Source organism: Paramormyrops kingsleyae, chromosome 1 (genome assembly GCF_048594095.1).
Source record: "Paramormyrops kingsleyae isolate MSU_618 chromosome 1, PKINGS_0.4, whole genome shotgun sequence".
Lineage (NCBI taxonomy): Eukaryota > Metazoa > Chordata > Actinopteri > Osteoglossiformes > Mormyridae > Paramormyrops > Paramormyrops kingsleyae.
The window spans coordinates 11,620,258-11,637,329 of record NC_132797.1 but is presented as its reverse complement, the minus strand read 5'-3'; the positions used below and the strand labels follow the sequence as shown (position 1 = coordinate 11,637,329).

The window sequence follows — 17,072 nt, the reverse complement described above, 5'->3', positions numbered from 1 at the left end:
ATGGCCACCCTTTGCAGTACCTGAACCATGACAAAAATTCGTATTTAACATGAACACAATTTCACGTCAATTTTTAGCATTTAAGCGTTACGGCGGTATGCATTTTGGCTGCTGGTGTAAAGCAGTAGCAAGCGGAGGTGTAACTCGCATTCTTTATGGTATGAGATCGATCCGTGGGCATGATGTTCTCCTGCTTCTCCTTCAGGTCACATTCATGCTCACCTGCGCTACCCTCACTTCTGGGTATGGCTGACCGCCTCCCAGGTTTTTGGACAACTGTTTGCGGCCCACAAACCCGAGGAGCTGGTCGGCCAGTGGAGAGATCAACAGGACGGAGACCCAGCGACTGGAGCTGTTGCCACAATTTTCCTGGTAACTAACCTCGACAAGAAGGTAAGATACAAGCTGCTTAAAAGTGCTTCACCGGTATTTGCTGCTAAGTGTGTACTGCTGGATTCTCAGGAAAACTATTATTTTTACCATTTCACTAAGTCAAAATAGCACATATCAAATCACCCATGATAAATTGATTTGAGAGATGTTTTGCATGAAATCCCTCCCTGCACTGCTTTTGAAGTGAAAAACAATATACAGTGGTATTAAATAACAGTTTCATATCCTGGCAATTTTTCGGCATCCAAAACTCTGCTCATACAAAACTCTCATTCATATCTGACCTTATCTGAAAGGTTTTGGATGTCAGGGCTCTGAGGCTCCAGCGGTGACCCTTATTCACTTTTTCTCCCTCCCTCCTCTCAGATGAGGGAGTTCGTCCTGTGCTTCTGTCATCAGCTCCAGTCTAAGTTTCTTGATGCGTCAATGGGCGAGCAGGTAGGAAGTCTCCGGCATATCTTTTATCCTGACTGATTCACACAAGGCCTGGGAATGGAATGTTTGGCATCACCCCATGAAAGACAGAGGGTTCTATTACCATAGCAACAATTGCAGGACTCTATTGACCATCAGGACAATCAGACCTTGTTCCGTAATATTGCCATATTTTAAGTAAGATCATTTTTGGTAGAATTAAGGTTTGTGCGTGTCTTTAGAAAAGTTTGTGGATTTAGTGTATGGCTCCTAGATTCGCTCGTTATTATAAAAGTCCACTTCTTTTGTATATGCAGTCTGTTTTAATAGTGAGAATTCATTAATTAATATTAAACAATACGTGATTGCCTTGTTGGATAGTTTCTTTTTTCTGAAGACTGTTGTACAGTATCATGGAGCTATCAATCTTGCTTTCTGAAAACTAACCAACAATGGAGAATCCCACATGCATACCTAAGACGTTATATTGACAGACAGGGGCGTTGCTAGAGATTTTGGCCCCCATGAAGGCATATCATATTGAGCCCCCCAGTCCAGACCAATCCAGTTATTTTCCAAATTCTCTAGCCTCCGCCCCCCGCCTTACGGCGCCCCTGTCAACAGAAGTCTAGGAACCCGAGGAGGTCACTGGTTCCACAGACATCAAAATACTCATCAGACCAGATTAGAGCCAAACACACACACACACATGCACTGCAGTGGGGATTACATTTCCTAAAACATACAAAGATGTATATTGACTGTTTGTCTCTTGTTAGTGCATTTCATTATTTTCTTATGAATTTCTGTAAGGGTTGGGTTACATTCTACTGAATATCCCCAGATACATAGCTGGTTATGAATGCTATGATTGCGCGGCCTCTCTGGTGTAAGCAGAGGAATTTTAAATGTTATCCATTTTAATTTTCAGTTGATGTATCAGATCTTCTGCATTTCATGTACAATTCAGACCAAAATATGGCCTAATACAGCTACTCTCACAGATATTGATCTCTCCACTTGCCAACGCCGCTTCCTTCTGTTCCAAGGTGATAAAAAATCTGGTGTTCGTGGCAAAGGTGATCTACCTGATCTCGCCTGAGTCTGAGACTGCCAATGGCGAGGGGGATAAAGAGCATGAGGAAGATGAGGAAAAAGAAGAAGATGATGAGCTGAAGAAGAAGAGGCCTCCCTCCTTACTGTGGGTGATGAAAAAGCTGTCGGTCTTAGCAAAAAGGGAGGCAGCAGATGCGCCCAAAGTTCCACTGAAGGTGACTGCACTCTTACTCTAAGAAATACACTGCCTGGTGATAACCAGCCAGCCCTTCCTGGTAGACTGGTTTACTGTGAGACTTTTGTTGTGGACTGGTGTGTGTCTGTCTTGGCAGAGAACGTGTGTGTTTAAATTCTTGGGCGCCATGGCGATGGACCTGGGCAAAGAGAGGATCGGGCCGTACCTCACCACCATCATCGCACCGCTCTTCAGAGAGCTGGAGAGTACTTATGCTGAGCAAGGTGGGACATCAGAGGGGTGTCACAAAGGGTTTGCTTAATTAGGCTTGATTGCTGTAGGGTGAAAATTCTAGTCAGAGCTACTGTTGCAAAATGGGAATGTGTTTCAAAATTATTTTAAAAACCAATTAGGAAGCTGCTTGTAGAAGCTGCTTGGAGTTATTGTTATTGTATTCTTTCTGGAAGAGAACAGTAAACAGTAAATCCCCAGGATGAGACCAAGACTAGGGTTGGGTATCGTTTGGGGTTTTTTCGATACCGGTGCCAAATCGATACTTTTAAAACGGTACCGGTGCCAAAACGGTGCCTGAACCGATACTTTACAAAAGCCACAAAATGATGGTGGATGACTCAAGAATACATTTTTATTGAACAAAAAATTTAATGCTTAAAATTGAACAATATATTAAAAGTTTAAAGTATATATGAATATATATGTAAATACAAAAAACAACAACAAAACATAAGCCACGTATGTAATGTTAATTTAACATAACATTACTACTAACCTGCGGAAAGGTTGCTGTCGTCATCATAATCGCTGGACTCCTTTTTGCTACGGTTGGTATGACTGGGGCTGGGGTTATCCACACCGATCGTGCCAGCTGTTGTCCGCAAGCTGTCAAGCACGGTGTATCCCTCTGCTTTTAAGTTTATTCCGTGTACCCTCAAATATTTCATTAGATTTGACGTGTTTCCCCCTTTACACGCAACTGCTGTAAAACATTTGCTGCACGCCGCGGTGTTGGAATCCTTTCTTGTGAAATATAGCCACACTTTCGACCGTTTAGTTTTAGGCATTTTAACAAAAGTTGTTTAATTTAGCAAGCTAAGATAGCGGTAGACCACCTGCTGCCGTCAGAGCAAGTGTAACGTTAGTTGCTGCATTCACGCGCATCTCGGATGGTCTCATTTCCTGATGATGTCACGTGTGTGTTGATGAATCTTATGCTTATTACAACTGTGTCATCATAGCCCCAGAGAACAAATATTTCAATCGACAGTTCAGGCATCTAAGTGGCACCGAAATTCGCGTTTTGTTTCGGTCCAGTACATACCGGTTATATAGGTACCGGTTCCGTATTGGCACCGGTTTTCGGTACCCAACCCTAACCAAGACATGATCAGTATCTATGAAGGATGTCTTTTTGCCGCTGAAGTTGACAAGAAACTTGTAGGATTTTGGTCACAGCCATATAGCAACATGGTCTGCCATGGTCTTTGTCCCAGACCCCACCCTGAAGAACCTGTCCCAGGAGCTGATCGATCTGCTGAAGAAGCAGGTGGGCCTGGAGGACTTCTCTCTGGCCTTTGCTGCTGTGCAGAAGGAGGCCACACAAAGAAGGGCAACGCGCAAGAAGCACAGAGCAATGCAGGTGGGTCACAGGGCCTGCTGTGGACATCTAAACAGCATGACCTCATTTTGGTCTCAATGAAAGTGAACATGAGTTTTCAGGGTGGAGATCATTGCACCTACTAGCATAGACATGCTTCTAATGATGTATATTTAGGAATGTGCTACCGTGAGTCATCTTTGTGAATGCGAGCCGAATGGCTGAATCCTGACCCGTAAACAAGATCAATTCATAATCACTTCTCTTGCTCTGATAGGCTGTTGCCAACCCTGATGTTGCAGCCAAGAGAAAGCTAAAGAAGCACCAGAGTAAGATCGTGGCCAAAAAGAGAAAGATTGAGTTTCTGCGGCCAGGATACAAGGCAAAGAAGAGTCGCAGTCATACGTTAAGAGACTTGGCCATAATGCAGTGAGAATCTTGATGCCCAGGCACCCCTGTGAATTAGGTTAAACCATCATGTGGACCAGTACTCAATATCAGAGGTTTGAGAAATGACATGTAAGGTTGCAATTGCTATTGTATTCTTTTTTATTAAAGATGATTGCTCTGTACAATTGTCAATGAGTTGTGAAGGTGTAATGTAAGATTAACTGCACTGAGTGCTATGTACTAAAATTGGACAAATGTCAAGCTTGGAAATCTCCTGGTGGACACGACACAACACACACCTGAGTCCAGGAATGAATACTGAACAATAAAACAGGCCGTGTTTTGAAACTGAATAACCCTTTTGATTTATTCAGTGTGAATTCATGTAAATTTACGAGTCCGCTCCACGTTTAAGCCGATAAATAAATATGCAGAAAAGGTGTGGAAAACCAAAACAGTTAGTGTCAACTAAAACATAGCAAAACAGCAGTCCGAAAATCTCAGTGCAAAGAATGAAATCTGACCACACAACTCAATAAATCTTGCACATGGGAATTAAAAAGGAATGGGTACCCATACAAAAGACTAGCACACGGAGTGTCAGGACAGCTGTTTAACCTGGAGACTGTGTGCAACTCCCAACACCTTGCTAGTGTAATGTCCTTCCGCTGCAGCAGGAGCTGCAACTTCTTCCCTGGGTTGGAATAGAGTGCTGGGTGTAACTGAGGAGTATTTACACAGGGTGTGGGGGCAGGGGGGACGAGTAACAGGTCACTGCTGACATCACTGTCTGCTCTTCAGCGATTCCACAAGCCTACGGGAGGGGAAAACATGAGTCCTCTATCTTTAACAATACGCCTAATGAGATTATAAATGATACATTCTGCAGTTATTTCTAAAATGACTGTTCCATGTCGGCCTTCACTCACCACTCCATGGCCTCATCCAGTCCTGTACCCTTGGTTGCCGACGTTTTGAAGATCTGCCACTTCCTGTCCTTGAGTGCCGGGAGGCCTAAGGAGTTTGCCACCTCTGTAGGTGTCATCGCCTGTTCCATGTCTTGCTTGTTAGCAAACACTACCAGGATTGCCTTCTTCAGTTCCTCTTCCTGCACGGGGCAGAGGCCAAACAATCTGTCAACACTGTCTTCAAACTGGCATATCAAGACCCTGATCCTGCCCACATCCTGTTATCCAGAGTCCCGTTCGCTTACCTCCAACATTGCCACCAACTCTGACTTGGAAATTCCCATCCTATCCCGGTCACTGCTGTCCACCACGTAGATCACTGCATCCGTGTTGGAGTAATAACACCGCCAGTATGGCCTTAGGAGGCAAGGTGACAGTAAGAATGAAAGCTACTGTAAAAAGCTCTGTTTATAATACTTCATGATGATGCAACATCCCTTGTGACTTGCCAACACAAGGGAGGCCATGTGGCATGATGGACTCATTTGTACCTGATACTGGTCTGACCCCCGAGATCCCACACTTGAAATTTCAGATTCTTGTATGTCACAGTCTCCACGTTGAAACCAATAGCTGGAAACAGATGGGTCCGACTGAGTTCAATGCCAGCGCACAACACTACTATTCTGTATTGCCCATGTTTTATAGGACACACCGCTGGCAGAAACACTTGCATTCGATTGTTTTAGTGGGGTTTATCTGGTAAAAGTCCTAAAAGAACTGGAGGTAGTCTAGCTTCTTGAGGTCGTCAAGTTTCAATAAATATACGTACTAGGAATGGTGGTGACGACTTCTCCGACCTGAAGCCTGTAAAGAATGGTGGTCTTCCCGGCGCCGTCCAGTCCCAGGATCAAGATCCGCATCTCTCTGGAGCCAAAGAGGCCGGAGAAGAGACTGGAAAAAAACCCGCCTGTGGAGAGGGACCATAAGAGTTATGATCCAGGGGACTTCAGGAAACTTACCTTTGATTAAGTTGATTAATGAATTCACTTAATGGCGAAGCAGCATGCGATCCTAATGGTTTGATTGTAGTAGCTAAACAAACGATATTATGATGAGGAAAGTAAGACTCGTACGCCAACGCACTACATCTAATCAGCTTGACAAGCAGTTAACCTGAAAACGAGAATGTGCGGCGAGGCACCGACGCTTTCGCGAGACGAGTCAGGGGAGCTCGACAGCACTGAACTGTCTCAAAATAACGCCAACGTTTAGCTACGCTACGGCTGCTGAGAGGGTTATTTCCTGTTAAAGCCGGATCGCTGAATTAATAGGGAAATAAAACACATCAGCAAAAAGAAATGATAAAAGGCTGCAGTCTTAAAGTGTCTGCTATGTACTTTGAAGCATTATTTATGAATTTCAAAATCGTACCCATATTTTCCCAAGCCTGATTCCTTCTTCAACCTGGTAGTGTACTCCACTCGGAAATACAGTGACGTGTCCTCGAATTCAAGGTAAAACTATTTTTTTAGTTTCCAGTTTAAACCGTCGCGAAATGCTGCCAAACGTACGAAGCGCAATCTGATAGACTGTCGGATTTTAAAATACATATATAAAAGAATGATAATTTTTAAACTAATTAAACCTTGAAATAGAGCTTTATAAACAAAAGTTGAATCGTAAAGAATGTGCTTCTCTCTGGTATTTAACTTTTACTTCCGCGTACGACAAAAGGGATGACGTTGTATGCGTCACGTGACTATTAACGTGGTAATTAAAAAAAATCGCAAATGTTTTTTTGCGGTCTGCCTCCGCCGCGCGGTGGCAGATGGAAACTGCAGCTGTAATGTTACGTTTGCCGTACTTTCGGCAATAAAGACCGCCACACTGCTCCCTTCAAACATTGTAGAAGCCCTGCTTTAACTCAGTATTGATAATTGAACTCCTCGCTGATATTCACTCTAAGCCGTGTCCTCTGATAAACAAATTACAATCACATAATTTTGTTATCAGCTACAGTAACTGAAATTATGTTCCTTAAGGAAGCATCAAGTACCCCACATACCCAATAACTTCCCACCTTTCGCTAGTTCGTTCTGGTTACTAGGCCAAAATAGCTATTTGTCTGAATTCACTCCCCGGCGTATTTACGTGTACATTTCGCTGTATAGCTGGTGCCTTTATCCAAAACAGGGAGCCTCCTGACTGGCGAGCCATGTACTGAACAGTTACCTGCGACTAAGGGATGGGTACTGCGGGTAAGGAATGTTTCATTTCGTTTTCTGAAGAAGAAAAACTAATGAAATAATCAAAATAAAACTCCAAAAGTTGCTTGTGAATTTTCCAGTGAAGTAACAATGCATGGTGATTTACAGTGGATGATTATCAATTATTCCAGGAACCGAGGGACCCAGGTTCAAATCTCTGCTCAGACTATCAGAGGAAAATGTTGGTTATGGTCAAGGAGGGCAGCTGGACCCTTAGGCGAAGATGAAGGATGCTGGTCCATGTCTCATGAGAGACAATTTATATGTATGCATCAAATATGCATATAGATATAACTGTGCTTCACTTTGAATAGAGGTGACAGTGACGGATATAAGGCACAGTTAGTGGTTTGTTGTTGTTGTTGTTATTATTATTATTATTATTATTATTATTATTATTATTATTATTATTAATAGTAGTAGTAGTATTGTAAGTAGTAGTATTCCTGTAGTGTTATTTTCTGGCAGGTAACCTTAAAAAGCATTCCATGTCAAATACATGTTACTATGGTTAACAAAAGTTAACATATATTTTTAAATGCAGTTGTTTGGCAGCCAGCCAGATTTTATCATAGGGCAATTCTTTTATTTCTTAACGAAAAAGTGAGCCATTGGGTTAGGTTTACCAATTTATGGGCCTACTGAGCTACACGATAGTCATTTTGCTGCAACAACTAAATTCTGAATCCCATGGTAGGATGAATGATGATGCAGATGCAGCAGGCCTGGCATTGATTATAGTGACTGCTGCTTTAATCATTGTCTCATTTAATGTTACTATTACTGTTGTTTTGTCCATTTAATGCTTTTATATAGAGTGAATTTGTTTTATCAGCATAAGTAGCTGGATGATGATAAAGAAAGCACATCAGGTTAAGAACTTAACTCAAAGTTTGTAGAAAACAAAAGGTCATCTTCAAGAGAGCCCATCTGGAACTGGAACCATTAACTGTCAGGTTACTGATCTGTGTTCTGAATTACCATGGTGCCTACCTTCCCTGTCTTTGTTAACATGCAAAGGACGTTTCACTAAACTGTGATGATTTTCATGCGGCAAGAGACAGTTCTGTAGAAATCTCAGTGGTATCATTTAAAAAAATCAGTGATATTCTGTTTTATTATGATGCAGCTACATACTTTTCATAAAACGCAGTAATTTACAAGATAGGATTAAAAGCACACACATTTGGACATTTTGAAAATGATCTTTAAATGATTTTTATGTTGGTGTAAAACTATGATATTATGTCTGTCAAAGTGTGTCAGCTTAGCCATTTCACAACCTCTCCCCAAGTTACCCCAGTATTTGCGGTAACCATCAAACATATCCATGCATTTGTTGACTTGACCAGTAGCACACGTTGTTTGGTTAATCAATACCTCACTGAGTCATTTAATAATTTTTTATTAATCAATAATTTAGTTAATTGAGTTGGTGGTGAAATTTAATGAATACACAGAATGGCTGAGGTGCCCCTGAGGAGAGGTTTGGAACCTGAAGCCGTCTTCATCTAACCATCCATCTACAGTAGATATCAGCAACGTTTTTTTTGGAGAACAGAAGAACTTTTTTGTTAATTTTTTATTGTGTTACTGTTAATTTGCACATATTCTAATTGTGTCTTTTTATCTGAGCTAATATACACTTACTTTCCAGATAAATTGATGTAAACATTTTATTTGATTGCCTCCATGTTTTTCATGATACTGTATATATAATAGAGTCATATAAAGCTTGAAAAATGATAGGTTAACTGTTTATGTATATAAGGAACACTTATGGTTGTTCTAATTGTCCTATCTTTTCACACCTGTGGGCCAGTTCAAGTGGAAGTGTGAAAGTGTGTTGATTACGAGATAATTGGTGTATGAGGAAATGGCTCTCCACCTGCGGCAGGGAGCGGAGGGTGATACCCGGGGGGTGCCTCATTCGGCCCGGGCGCCCGATGAGCAACAGACACAAAAGGACACAGGCCGGCTGGTGCAGCCATTCGCTCCGACAACGGCGTTGGCTGTCTCCGTGAAATCTGTTACCGTGCCGCCCTGACTCTGGGTGGCACGGCATTGTTAGGGAGATTATTTAGCTCCGGGCACTTCTTTATTTTCACTCGGCACTGAGGGAACAAAGAAGTGGAGTGGGGGGGGGGCGGTAGGTACTTTGTGGTTATAGGGCTCTTCCTGTATTGCTGTTGATACTAGTTGTCCTTTTGAAATGGGCTGCAGAGAAGAGGAAGGAAAGAGCTTTTGTTCCATGAGATAAAATCCACTCCCACCTGGTTTACTGGAAATTGTAAACATAAAACTTTGTCTTGGTCACATGACTGTCCTTTGCATGTGTAGCCTCTGTATTGGACGCTGTGTTGGGCCCCTTATATCCTCTGTATCATCTCTTCTACTCATTTTCTGCAACAGTAATATTGAAATGCAGGCTGCAGCAATGTATATAAATGTGTTTAAAGCATGTTAACGGTGTTAAATTGCAGAAAGCATACCATAAACATAAAACAGACCTGTGGATTGTAAAGCAGAGATGATGGATAGATAGTACTCCTGTTGGACAAATGCACATTTGTGAACTGTCCGACTGCTGAATTGTTGTTATTCTGTGAGAAGCTGCAATCCACGTGTTCCAGGGTACAGATTTGTTTTCTCCATGCCTGAATTATGCCGCTAGTCAGCCAGGAGCCAAACAGTATGAAACATTTAATATGCTCGCTCATCTCCACGCATCCCTACATTCTCCTTTTTAATTACACCAAGAGTGTTGTGCTGCAGATGTAACAAGGCATTTGGGCACGACGTATGTGTATGATTAACATCCGGTTAAATGGCCTTTTGATTTCAGTGTCAAGAGCAGGTTCAAGGCAAACCCTCAGAAATGCATACAGTCTGTTACCCATTGCACGCAGGAGTTAAATTCCAGTAGCATGTCTACTGTTGCATCAACTTCTCCTGCATGGTCATGGTAATCTCTGCATTTCCAGCCTTGGGGCACCGCGGACCTTAATCTCTCCATCTTGTTGGCCAGGTGGCAAATCTCTACCTCTCTCACTCTGAAAGGGGAAGTGATGGAACCTGTCAGTTTATATTTAAAAATTTTATTACCAACATGTTGTGATGGCTTTTCTCAAAATGTTTGTTTGGGTGGCAGAACGTTCCCTGATGCACGTGGGCTTTTTATTTACCCTAGAAGAATGTTACCCTGACCCTTTAATTATTGAGCATGCAATTTAAAAAGCTTAAATGTTGTTTTGATTTCAGCGGAAACAGATGCATTTTGAGGTTACTTTGAAATTCTTGGCCATCTCTACATTTACATGAAGTAAACTTAGCAGACACTAAGACGAAAGGCAAATAGCGCATTACAAACATTCACTACCAGGAAACGTTTGTGTTCACCACAGGTTTTAACCACTTTTCCATTTATTTCATAAACTACAGATTTTTTTTTTATTCTTGTCAAGCATTGCAAAGTTGACTGAACAATTATAAATTAAGATATAAATCAAATAAAACAAATTTCCTTTATCACTTGGAAAGAGTATGTAACAGTGCAATGTCTGACATCCTATTAACTGGTTGTGTGGTGATGGCATAGTGAAATTTAACTTTAAATGCACTAGTTACCTGTTTCATCCATTGAAACAGAGCAGTATTTAATGTCCATTGTTGAAAGAATGCCTTGAATTTTCTCTGCTTTTATAACTGCTAAAGGAAGTTACGTTGATGAATCAAAGATCTGACATTTTCTTGCTAATAAAGATAATCAAATGGTGAACATGCTGTGAATTTAATTGTTGGTAAAGAATACTGAGTGGGGGGTGGCATGGTGGTGCAGTGGTTAGCAATGTTGCCTCACACCTCTGGGACCTGGGTTTGAGTCTCCACCTGGGTCACATGTGTGTGGAGTTTGCATGTTCTCCCCATGTCATTGTGGGGTTTCCTCCAGGTACTCCAGTTTCCCCCCCACAGTCCAAAGACATGCTGAGGCTAATTGGAGTTACTAAATTGCCCTTAGATGTCTGAGTGAATGGTGTGTGTGAGTGTGCCCTGTGATGGGCTGGCCCCCCATCCAGGGTTGTTCCCTGCCTCATGCCCGTTGCTTCCAGGATAGGCTCCAGACCCCCCACAACCCAGTAGGATAAGCAAGTTGGACAATGGATGGATGGATGGAATACTGAGTGTATTTTTAGCAAATGTAGAAAATCCCAGTGTGTGCAAATACAATTGACCGGTAGTGTGCATTCTGTCAAGCAGTCAACTGGGCAAAAGTGCAGCTAGGCTGAGCTTCCAGTGAATGCCCAGGTACAGGTGTAAGCAGTGAGGGAGCCAGAGTTACACAACCACTACATAACTAAGCAAGAACCTAATAAGACTGTTCAAGGACCAGAAGTAGAGCATAACATGCAGGGAAGGAAAAGAACTATCAGGCCTCTAGAGGAATTTAGGGCATAGCTGGGTCTTGATTCTTGAGGTGAAGAGGGAGCCTGATGACCAGACGTGGTTCAGAAACTCATTCCACCATCGAGGAACCACACAAGAGAACTGGCTGGAGTGACATACCTCTAGGATATGACTGAATGACAGACTGACTTTATTTCATTATAATAGTCTTTGAGAAGCTTGAGTGATAGACATAAGAGGCCTATCTCAACACTGTGTGAGTGAGCAGTGAGCATCACCTACGAAGTCTCTTTGGGGCACTTTCACGTTCTGCTAGTTGGTCATCCATGGAGAAGGATGGTCCATGTGTCCCAGGAAGTGATGATAAAAAGGTGTATTTGGAGCTCTTAAATGATCTGATGGAAAGATCTATCCATTCATCACAGGGCTACAGAGCCAACCCTGGAAAGTGCGGGCACAAGACAGGGAATTACCCAGAATGAGGCACCAACCCATCACAGGGCACAAACTCCATTCACATGGACAATTTGAGAACTCCACCATGTCTTGCAAAGATATGTAGAAAATACAGTACCATGCAAAAGTCATAGGCAGCCAAATGATCTTTATGTTGGTGTAGCATTACGCTATTATGCCTGTCAAAGTGTGTTAGCTTAGCCATTGCAAAACCTCTGTTAAAATCACCCCAGTATTTGCAGCAACTGTACAATACACCCATTCATTTTTTGACTCGACCACTAGCATGCCTGGTATAGCTAATCAATATGTCATTGAATTTTTAAACTAATTATGTTAATTAAGTGAGCTGGCGGTGAAATTTAATAAATACATGGAATGACTGAGGTGCCCCTGAGGAGAGGTTTGGGAACCAAGGTAGTGTTTGTCTAGCCGTCCAACAAGGTATCAGTAAGTTTTTGGAGAACTGAAGAAATTTTCACTAGTTTTTATTGTGTTACTCTTAATTTGTGTTCTAATGTTAAATTGTGTTAACTGTTCTCCGCAAATGTGCACTTACTACCCAGAAAAATAACTTTAAACATTTCTTTCGACAGCCTAAGACTTTTGCACACTACTGTATAATTAAGACAAAATGTGCTATTACTATATTTATACTGTAAGCATATTCCTGAAATGTCTCACGTCTGACCGTGCTGTTCCACAATACTGATCAGAACTGACTCAAAATGCCATGGCTGGCTGCAGCTCTGAGACCTGGAGCTGCACTCTTTTGTGGCTGAACGACAGTGGGGATACATGGAAAGCAAAGCAGATAAGTCACGCAGTAGTCCGGATGTTCCCCTTGATAAACAGCACTGAGCTGGACTGATGAAGTACGGACGAAATCAAAACATCTGTCGAGGCGCAGATGGTTTTGAACTTAAATTTACATTCTAAAGGTTGCAGGTTCAAATCCCAATCCCGTTATACACTTCAAATTGCCCAGGAAGAGACTTTACTAGTTTAAATGCAGTATACAGCTGTAAATGTATGTGCAGTATGATCTGCATGTACTGTATAACACACCTGATAAATGTCAGTCGGTTTTTATTTAGTGTGGCATGTTTTGTAATAAAGAAGTGGTATACATAATTTACAGATGGAGTGTAAAGAAATGAAAAAGAAGTTTTTCCATGTTACACTTAATGCACCATATGAGGGTTGTGTGTGTTATAATCATCTGTCGCAAAAATGGATTAAAAAAAAAAAAAAAAAAACCCTGATAAGCAGTTAAAGGTTGGATGGATGGATGGATGGACAGAGAGCTTTACTGTTTCCCAATTTTGCTATAGAATAGTTTTTTTTTTTTAGTTATCGATCCACAAGGTAATTTGCTGAAAGTTTCCGTATTAATTGTGAACAGGATCCGAGCCACTACTTCACTGCTGTTCTGTGACCCAAATGGCGTCTCGTGGCAGAATATCCCAGAAGACACTGGGCTGTGCATTAGCACAGGTGACAATGGACGGTGTTGGGCGGCCCGGCCGGAATGATGGCTGGCAGTGGGAGGAATAACTGATCTTCATTTACAAAAAGAGAAGTTACAGAAAGTGCTCTGATCGTGCCGTGAGGAGGTGACGTTGACATATTTAAAACGACCCGTGTCTTTATCTGATACATCATTCATTTGGGGGGGATGGAGGTTATCATATATAAAGAAGCCAGCATCCTCTCTGGCCCAGCATCAGTTAATCGTCAGGTGCCAGCAATGGTGAGTTATTACTCTGTATCACTAAACAGTCATAGCACTAACTTTAAAAGTCTATCAGACTATTGACAGCAATAGGCAATACTGGGCTTTAAACACGAACATTTATGCATGTAAATATGTCAGAATTACTAATTAAGGTTCCTCAGTGGTTTCACCTTATATGTCATGTTAGAATATCAGCTCATTGTTTTTTGGAAGCTGCTCTGTGCTGAGTTACACTGCTGTTTGTCTTCTGATATAATTATTGATGGATTATGCGATGTACCTGCCGCTTCCATTCAGAATGATCTGGACCAGGACCACTTTAACCAAGAGTTCCAGGATGCCATAGATGTCATCCAGCGGCACTCCAGCGAGCTGCAGTTTGAGCCTGGTATGGGTTTGCCTGAGTCCCCGCGATGTCCCGTGACAGAGCCAGCCAAGTACACCGTCCGGCGCAGACTGACGGCTACGGCTTTGCCCGTGTTTTGCCAAATCACAGCGTTTATTCTTGTTTTTCTGTGAATCTATTGTGTCCTGTCAGTTCTCACCTTCCCTGTAACCTGACTCCGATCCTCTAATCACCCTCCATTTCTGTCATAATTATTAAGCCTTTTTTTTTTTTTAGACAAATACTATGAGACGCTGGAAGCTCCGGTTTCAGCCAGACAGCCTGGTGGTCCCTGCTACCCCCATAATCCCGGCCCCAGCGCACCGGGACACGCGTACGACTGGGGCGAGCAGCCTGTGAGTATTCACACTTGTAATATAACTTCCAGAACAAACAGCCAGCTGCACACCCTCTGTGAGGCATACAGCTCAATGTTGTACCTCTGTTCTTGTTTATGTGATTGTGTCGTTTTTATAAATAAATGTGAAATGTTAACGTGTGACTTATTCTCTCTCCTAGCCCCAGCCCTGGGGCATCACTCTTCAGGAGACCTCTAATTCCTCTTCCACGCCCTGTGAAGTCCCTCAGATTTACCCAGTGTTTCCCTCACAGCGGAATGGGAAAGGTGGGTTGATATAATGATTCCTGGGGAGGGATGGAATTTTTTTGATATGACTGAGCCAGTAGGTTTTGGGATCTGTGACCCCAACAGGCCGGAAGAAGCTCCGCCTTTATGAATACCTGCACGAAGCCCTGCATGACGCCAGTATGGCTGACTCCATCCAGTGGGCCGACCGGAGCAACGGCACCTTCCATTTTGTGTCGAAGAACAAGGAGAGGCTAGCGGAGAGCTGGGGCAAGCGCAAGGGCAACCGCAAGACCATGACCTACCAGAAGATGGCGCGCGCCCTGCGGAACTACAGCCGCACCGGCGAGATCGTCAAGATCCGCCGCAAGCTCACCTACCAGTTCAACCCCCTGATCCTGCAGCGGTTGAGCTTGGGCCACACGCAGTGCCACGCCCCTGGCCACGCCCCTGGCCACGCCCCTGTCCATCCCCCACGAGATGTGTCTCACCACCAGTGCGCCCCCACTGAGCAGGTCTACTATGACACTCTGCCACCAGACTTTCACGGCTGGTATGGACACTATCCCTGTGACAATGACTATGATCTCACGCTCAGGCTGGGCTAAAGTGGTCAAAACATGTAAATGCTGAACGCCTAGTAAGAACAATGCAATTTGCTCTGAGAAAAAATGCCTAAAATGGTGAACTGTTTCTGACGCCGTGATCCGAGGCTCTTTGTGCTCCAGTCCCTGTTTCTGTGGTCACTGCAGACCTGTGCTCACGTCTATCCATGTTCCACTCGAAATGTCCCTCTTTTATCATGGTGTAATTTCATTTTTCCTGTCCTTCATAAATGATATGTTTTGATGTATAGTGTGTTGCAATGGCTTCCTGTAACGCTGCGACCATCCCGATATTCACTGCAGTGGTAAAATCCTAACAAAGCTTTGTAAATATAGATTGGTTAATTTTGTGTGTATGATTATTTTGCAAGAATAAAGGCTCTTTTGTTTGTATCTTGGGGACATGCGGCACTTTGATAAACTCTAGCTCTATTTTATTATCATTTTTTTATTAGTCAGTAATCATTGTTCTCTTATTTGCCTCCAAGGCAATATAAGCTTCCGGCGTTTAGGAAACCCAGGGAACATGTTGTTGCCATGTTGTTGCTCCATAAATGCGGAGATTTCTGTTTTTTTTTTTTTTTTGCTGTTTGTCTTTTGATGACCTGCTCTGTATGTTTTGAATCTATGAATAGAATGTATTTTTGGAGAAAAATAATAAAATGATTTACACTAAATGTGTGCCTTGGCTAGGCCAGTTCATCTGAAATTGAATCTGATATCACTGGGTTGGTTCTGGGTTGCTTGATTTTGAAGATGTTGCCCTATATATGCATGATTGCATCCGTTAGTCAGATCACACATATCATAAATTCAACTAAATTCAAGAAGTTTATTTTTCACATGCACAGTTATACACATATAACTTGCAGTGAAATGTTACCCTGAATATCTCCTGAGACTATGCATACATAGTCTCAAAAGATAAAAAAACAAATAAACAATATGTACTTTAATTAAGATTGAAAGTGGCATTGCCCTATGTTAGAACATTTGTGAATATGTCATTCCAATGAAACATATTTAGGACAGCAGTGACAGTGTCCACAATAATGGTAAGTTGCAAGCAGAACGTGTGTAAGAATTATCCTGGAATTAGTGCCAATACACACATTTTCTGTAAATCATTATTTTTCTCCAAAAAAACATTCTATTCATAGATTCAAACCATACAGAGTAGGTCCTCAAAAGACTAAATGGGCAAAATAAACATGAAGGTCGCTGGTTTGAGCCTGACCTCGGCCCATCTGTGGGTCGTTGAGCAAGACCTCAACAGGTGGCTGCCATTGGCAGCCAGCTTGTTCTCACTAACAGAGAGTACGTTGGGGGAGGTGTAAAAAGAATTTCCCCATGGGGATCAATAAAGTATCAATTATTATTATTATTTATAAATGCATGCACTGTGTAGGCATCATTTAACAGTTTTTCTTTGGCCAGTAGAGGTCAGTAAAACGCCGCTTAAATTAAAAAGTTTAATACACACGGTGCGGTAGGGCGGCAGTACAGGAAAAACACGGAAAACTCGCACATTTACAGCAGGGACGGGATTCAAACCCACAACCCCCAGAGACGTGAGGCTACAGTATATCAAGCCTGCTTACTGCCGTCTAAAAAAAAGAGAAGTTAATGTTTTTTATTTAAAGATATATAAAGTACCGCGGTTAAGTTAGCCTCCTC

General features: G+C 42.4%; 3 protein-coding genes across 6 annotated transcripts in view; 2 read left to right on the top strand and 1 right to left on the bottom strand.

Annotated features, from left to right (window-relative positions):
• The window catches only part of utp20 (UTP20 small subunit processome component), a 28,943-nt gene extending 24,544 nt beyond the window's left edge, over positions 1 to 4,399 (top strand). For both annotated transcript variants that reach the window (XM_023816862.2, XM_023816861.2), the window contains exons 57-62: positions 206 to 393; positions 760 to 831; positions 1,857 to 2,078; positions 2,196 to 2,322; positions 3,550 to 3,695; positions 3,931 to 4,399. In XM_023816862.2, the coding sequence (XP_023672630.2) occupies positions 206 to 393; positions 760 to 831; positions 1,857 to 2,078; positions 2,196 to 2,322; positions 3,550 to 3,695; positions 3,931 to 4,086 (911 nt within the window). In that variant the 3' untranslated portion in view covers positions 4,087 to 4,399. The remainder of the gene's footprint in view (positions 1 to 205; positions 394 to 759; positions 832 to 1,856; positions 2,079 to 2,195; positions 2,323 to 3,549; positions 3,696 to 3,930) is intronic.
• On the bottom strand, positions 4,185 to 6,665 carry arl1 (ADP-ribosylation factor-like 1). Of its 2 annotated transcripts, none has more exons than XM_023816863.2 (6): positions 6,386 to 6,665; positions 5,784 to 5,921; positions 5,503 to 5,584; positions 5,257 to 5,368; positions 4,973 to 5,151; positions 4,185 to 4,857 (listed from the first exon to the last, which is right to left on the bottom strand). In XM_023816863.2, the coding sequence occupies exons 1-6, from the start codon at positions 6,387 to 6,389 to the stop codon at positions 4,827 to 4,829; spliced, it is 546 nt and encodes a 181-aa protein (XP_023672631.1). In that variant the 5' UTR covers positions 6,390 to 6,665; the 3' UTR covers positions 4,185 to 4,826. The 2 variants fall into 2 exon arrangements, with proteins under 2 accessions (XP_023672631.1, XP_072565640.1); XM_072709539.1 differs by lacking the exon at positions 6,386 to 6,665 and adding an exon at positions 6,128 to 6,230.
• Positions 6,666 to 6,992: 327 nt separating this feature from the next.
• Positions 6,993 to 15,980, top strand: spic (Spi-C transcription factor (Spi-1/PU.1 related)). 2 transcript variants are annotated; one of them, XM_023816829.2, is made up of 5 exons: positions 6,993 to 7,212; positions 13,487 to 14,207; positions 14,442 to 14,560; positions 14,724 to 14,829; positions 14,917 to 15,980. In XM_023816829.2, exons 2-5 carry the CDS (start codon positions 14,000 to 14,002, stop codon positions 15,396 to 15,398), a joined length of 915 nt encoding a protein of 304 aa, XP_023672597.2. In that variant the 5' UTR covers positions 6,993 to 7,212; positions 13,487 to 13,999; the 3' UTR covers positions 15,399 to 15,980. The 2 variants fall into 2 exon arrangements, with proteins under 2 accessions (XP_023672597.2, XP_023672598.2); XM_023816830.2 differs by lacking the exon at positions 6,993 to 7,212 and having other exon boundaries at positions 9,348 to 13,834; positions 14,117 to 14,207.
• The last annotated feature ends 1,092 nt before the right edge of the window (positions 15,981 to 17,072 follow it).

Coding starts and splice junctions, on each gene's coding strand:
- arl1 (XM_023816863.2), bottom strand. Junction 5,585..5,783: donor AGTCGTCACCACCATTCCTA/GTACGTATATTT, acceptor ATCTGTTTCCAG/CTATTGGTTTCAACGTGGAG. Junction 4,858..4,972: donor CTGGATGAGGCCATGGAGTG/GTGAGTGAAGGC, acceptor CCCCTCCCGTAG/GCTTGTGGAATCGCTGAAGA.
- spic (XM_023816829.2), top strand. CDS start 14,000: ATGTTAGAATATCAGCTCATTGTTTTTTGGAAGCTGCTCTGTGCTGAG. Junction 14,561..14,723: donor ACGACTGGGGCGAGCAGCCT/GTGAGTATTCAC, acceptor TCTCTCTCCTAG/CCCCAGCCCTGGGGCATCAC. Junction 14,830..14,916: donor CTCACAGCGGAATGGGAAAG/GTGGGTTGATAT, acceptor TGACCCCAACAG/GCCGGAAGAAGCTCCGCCTT.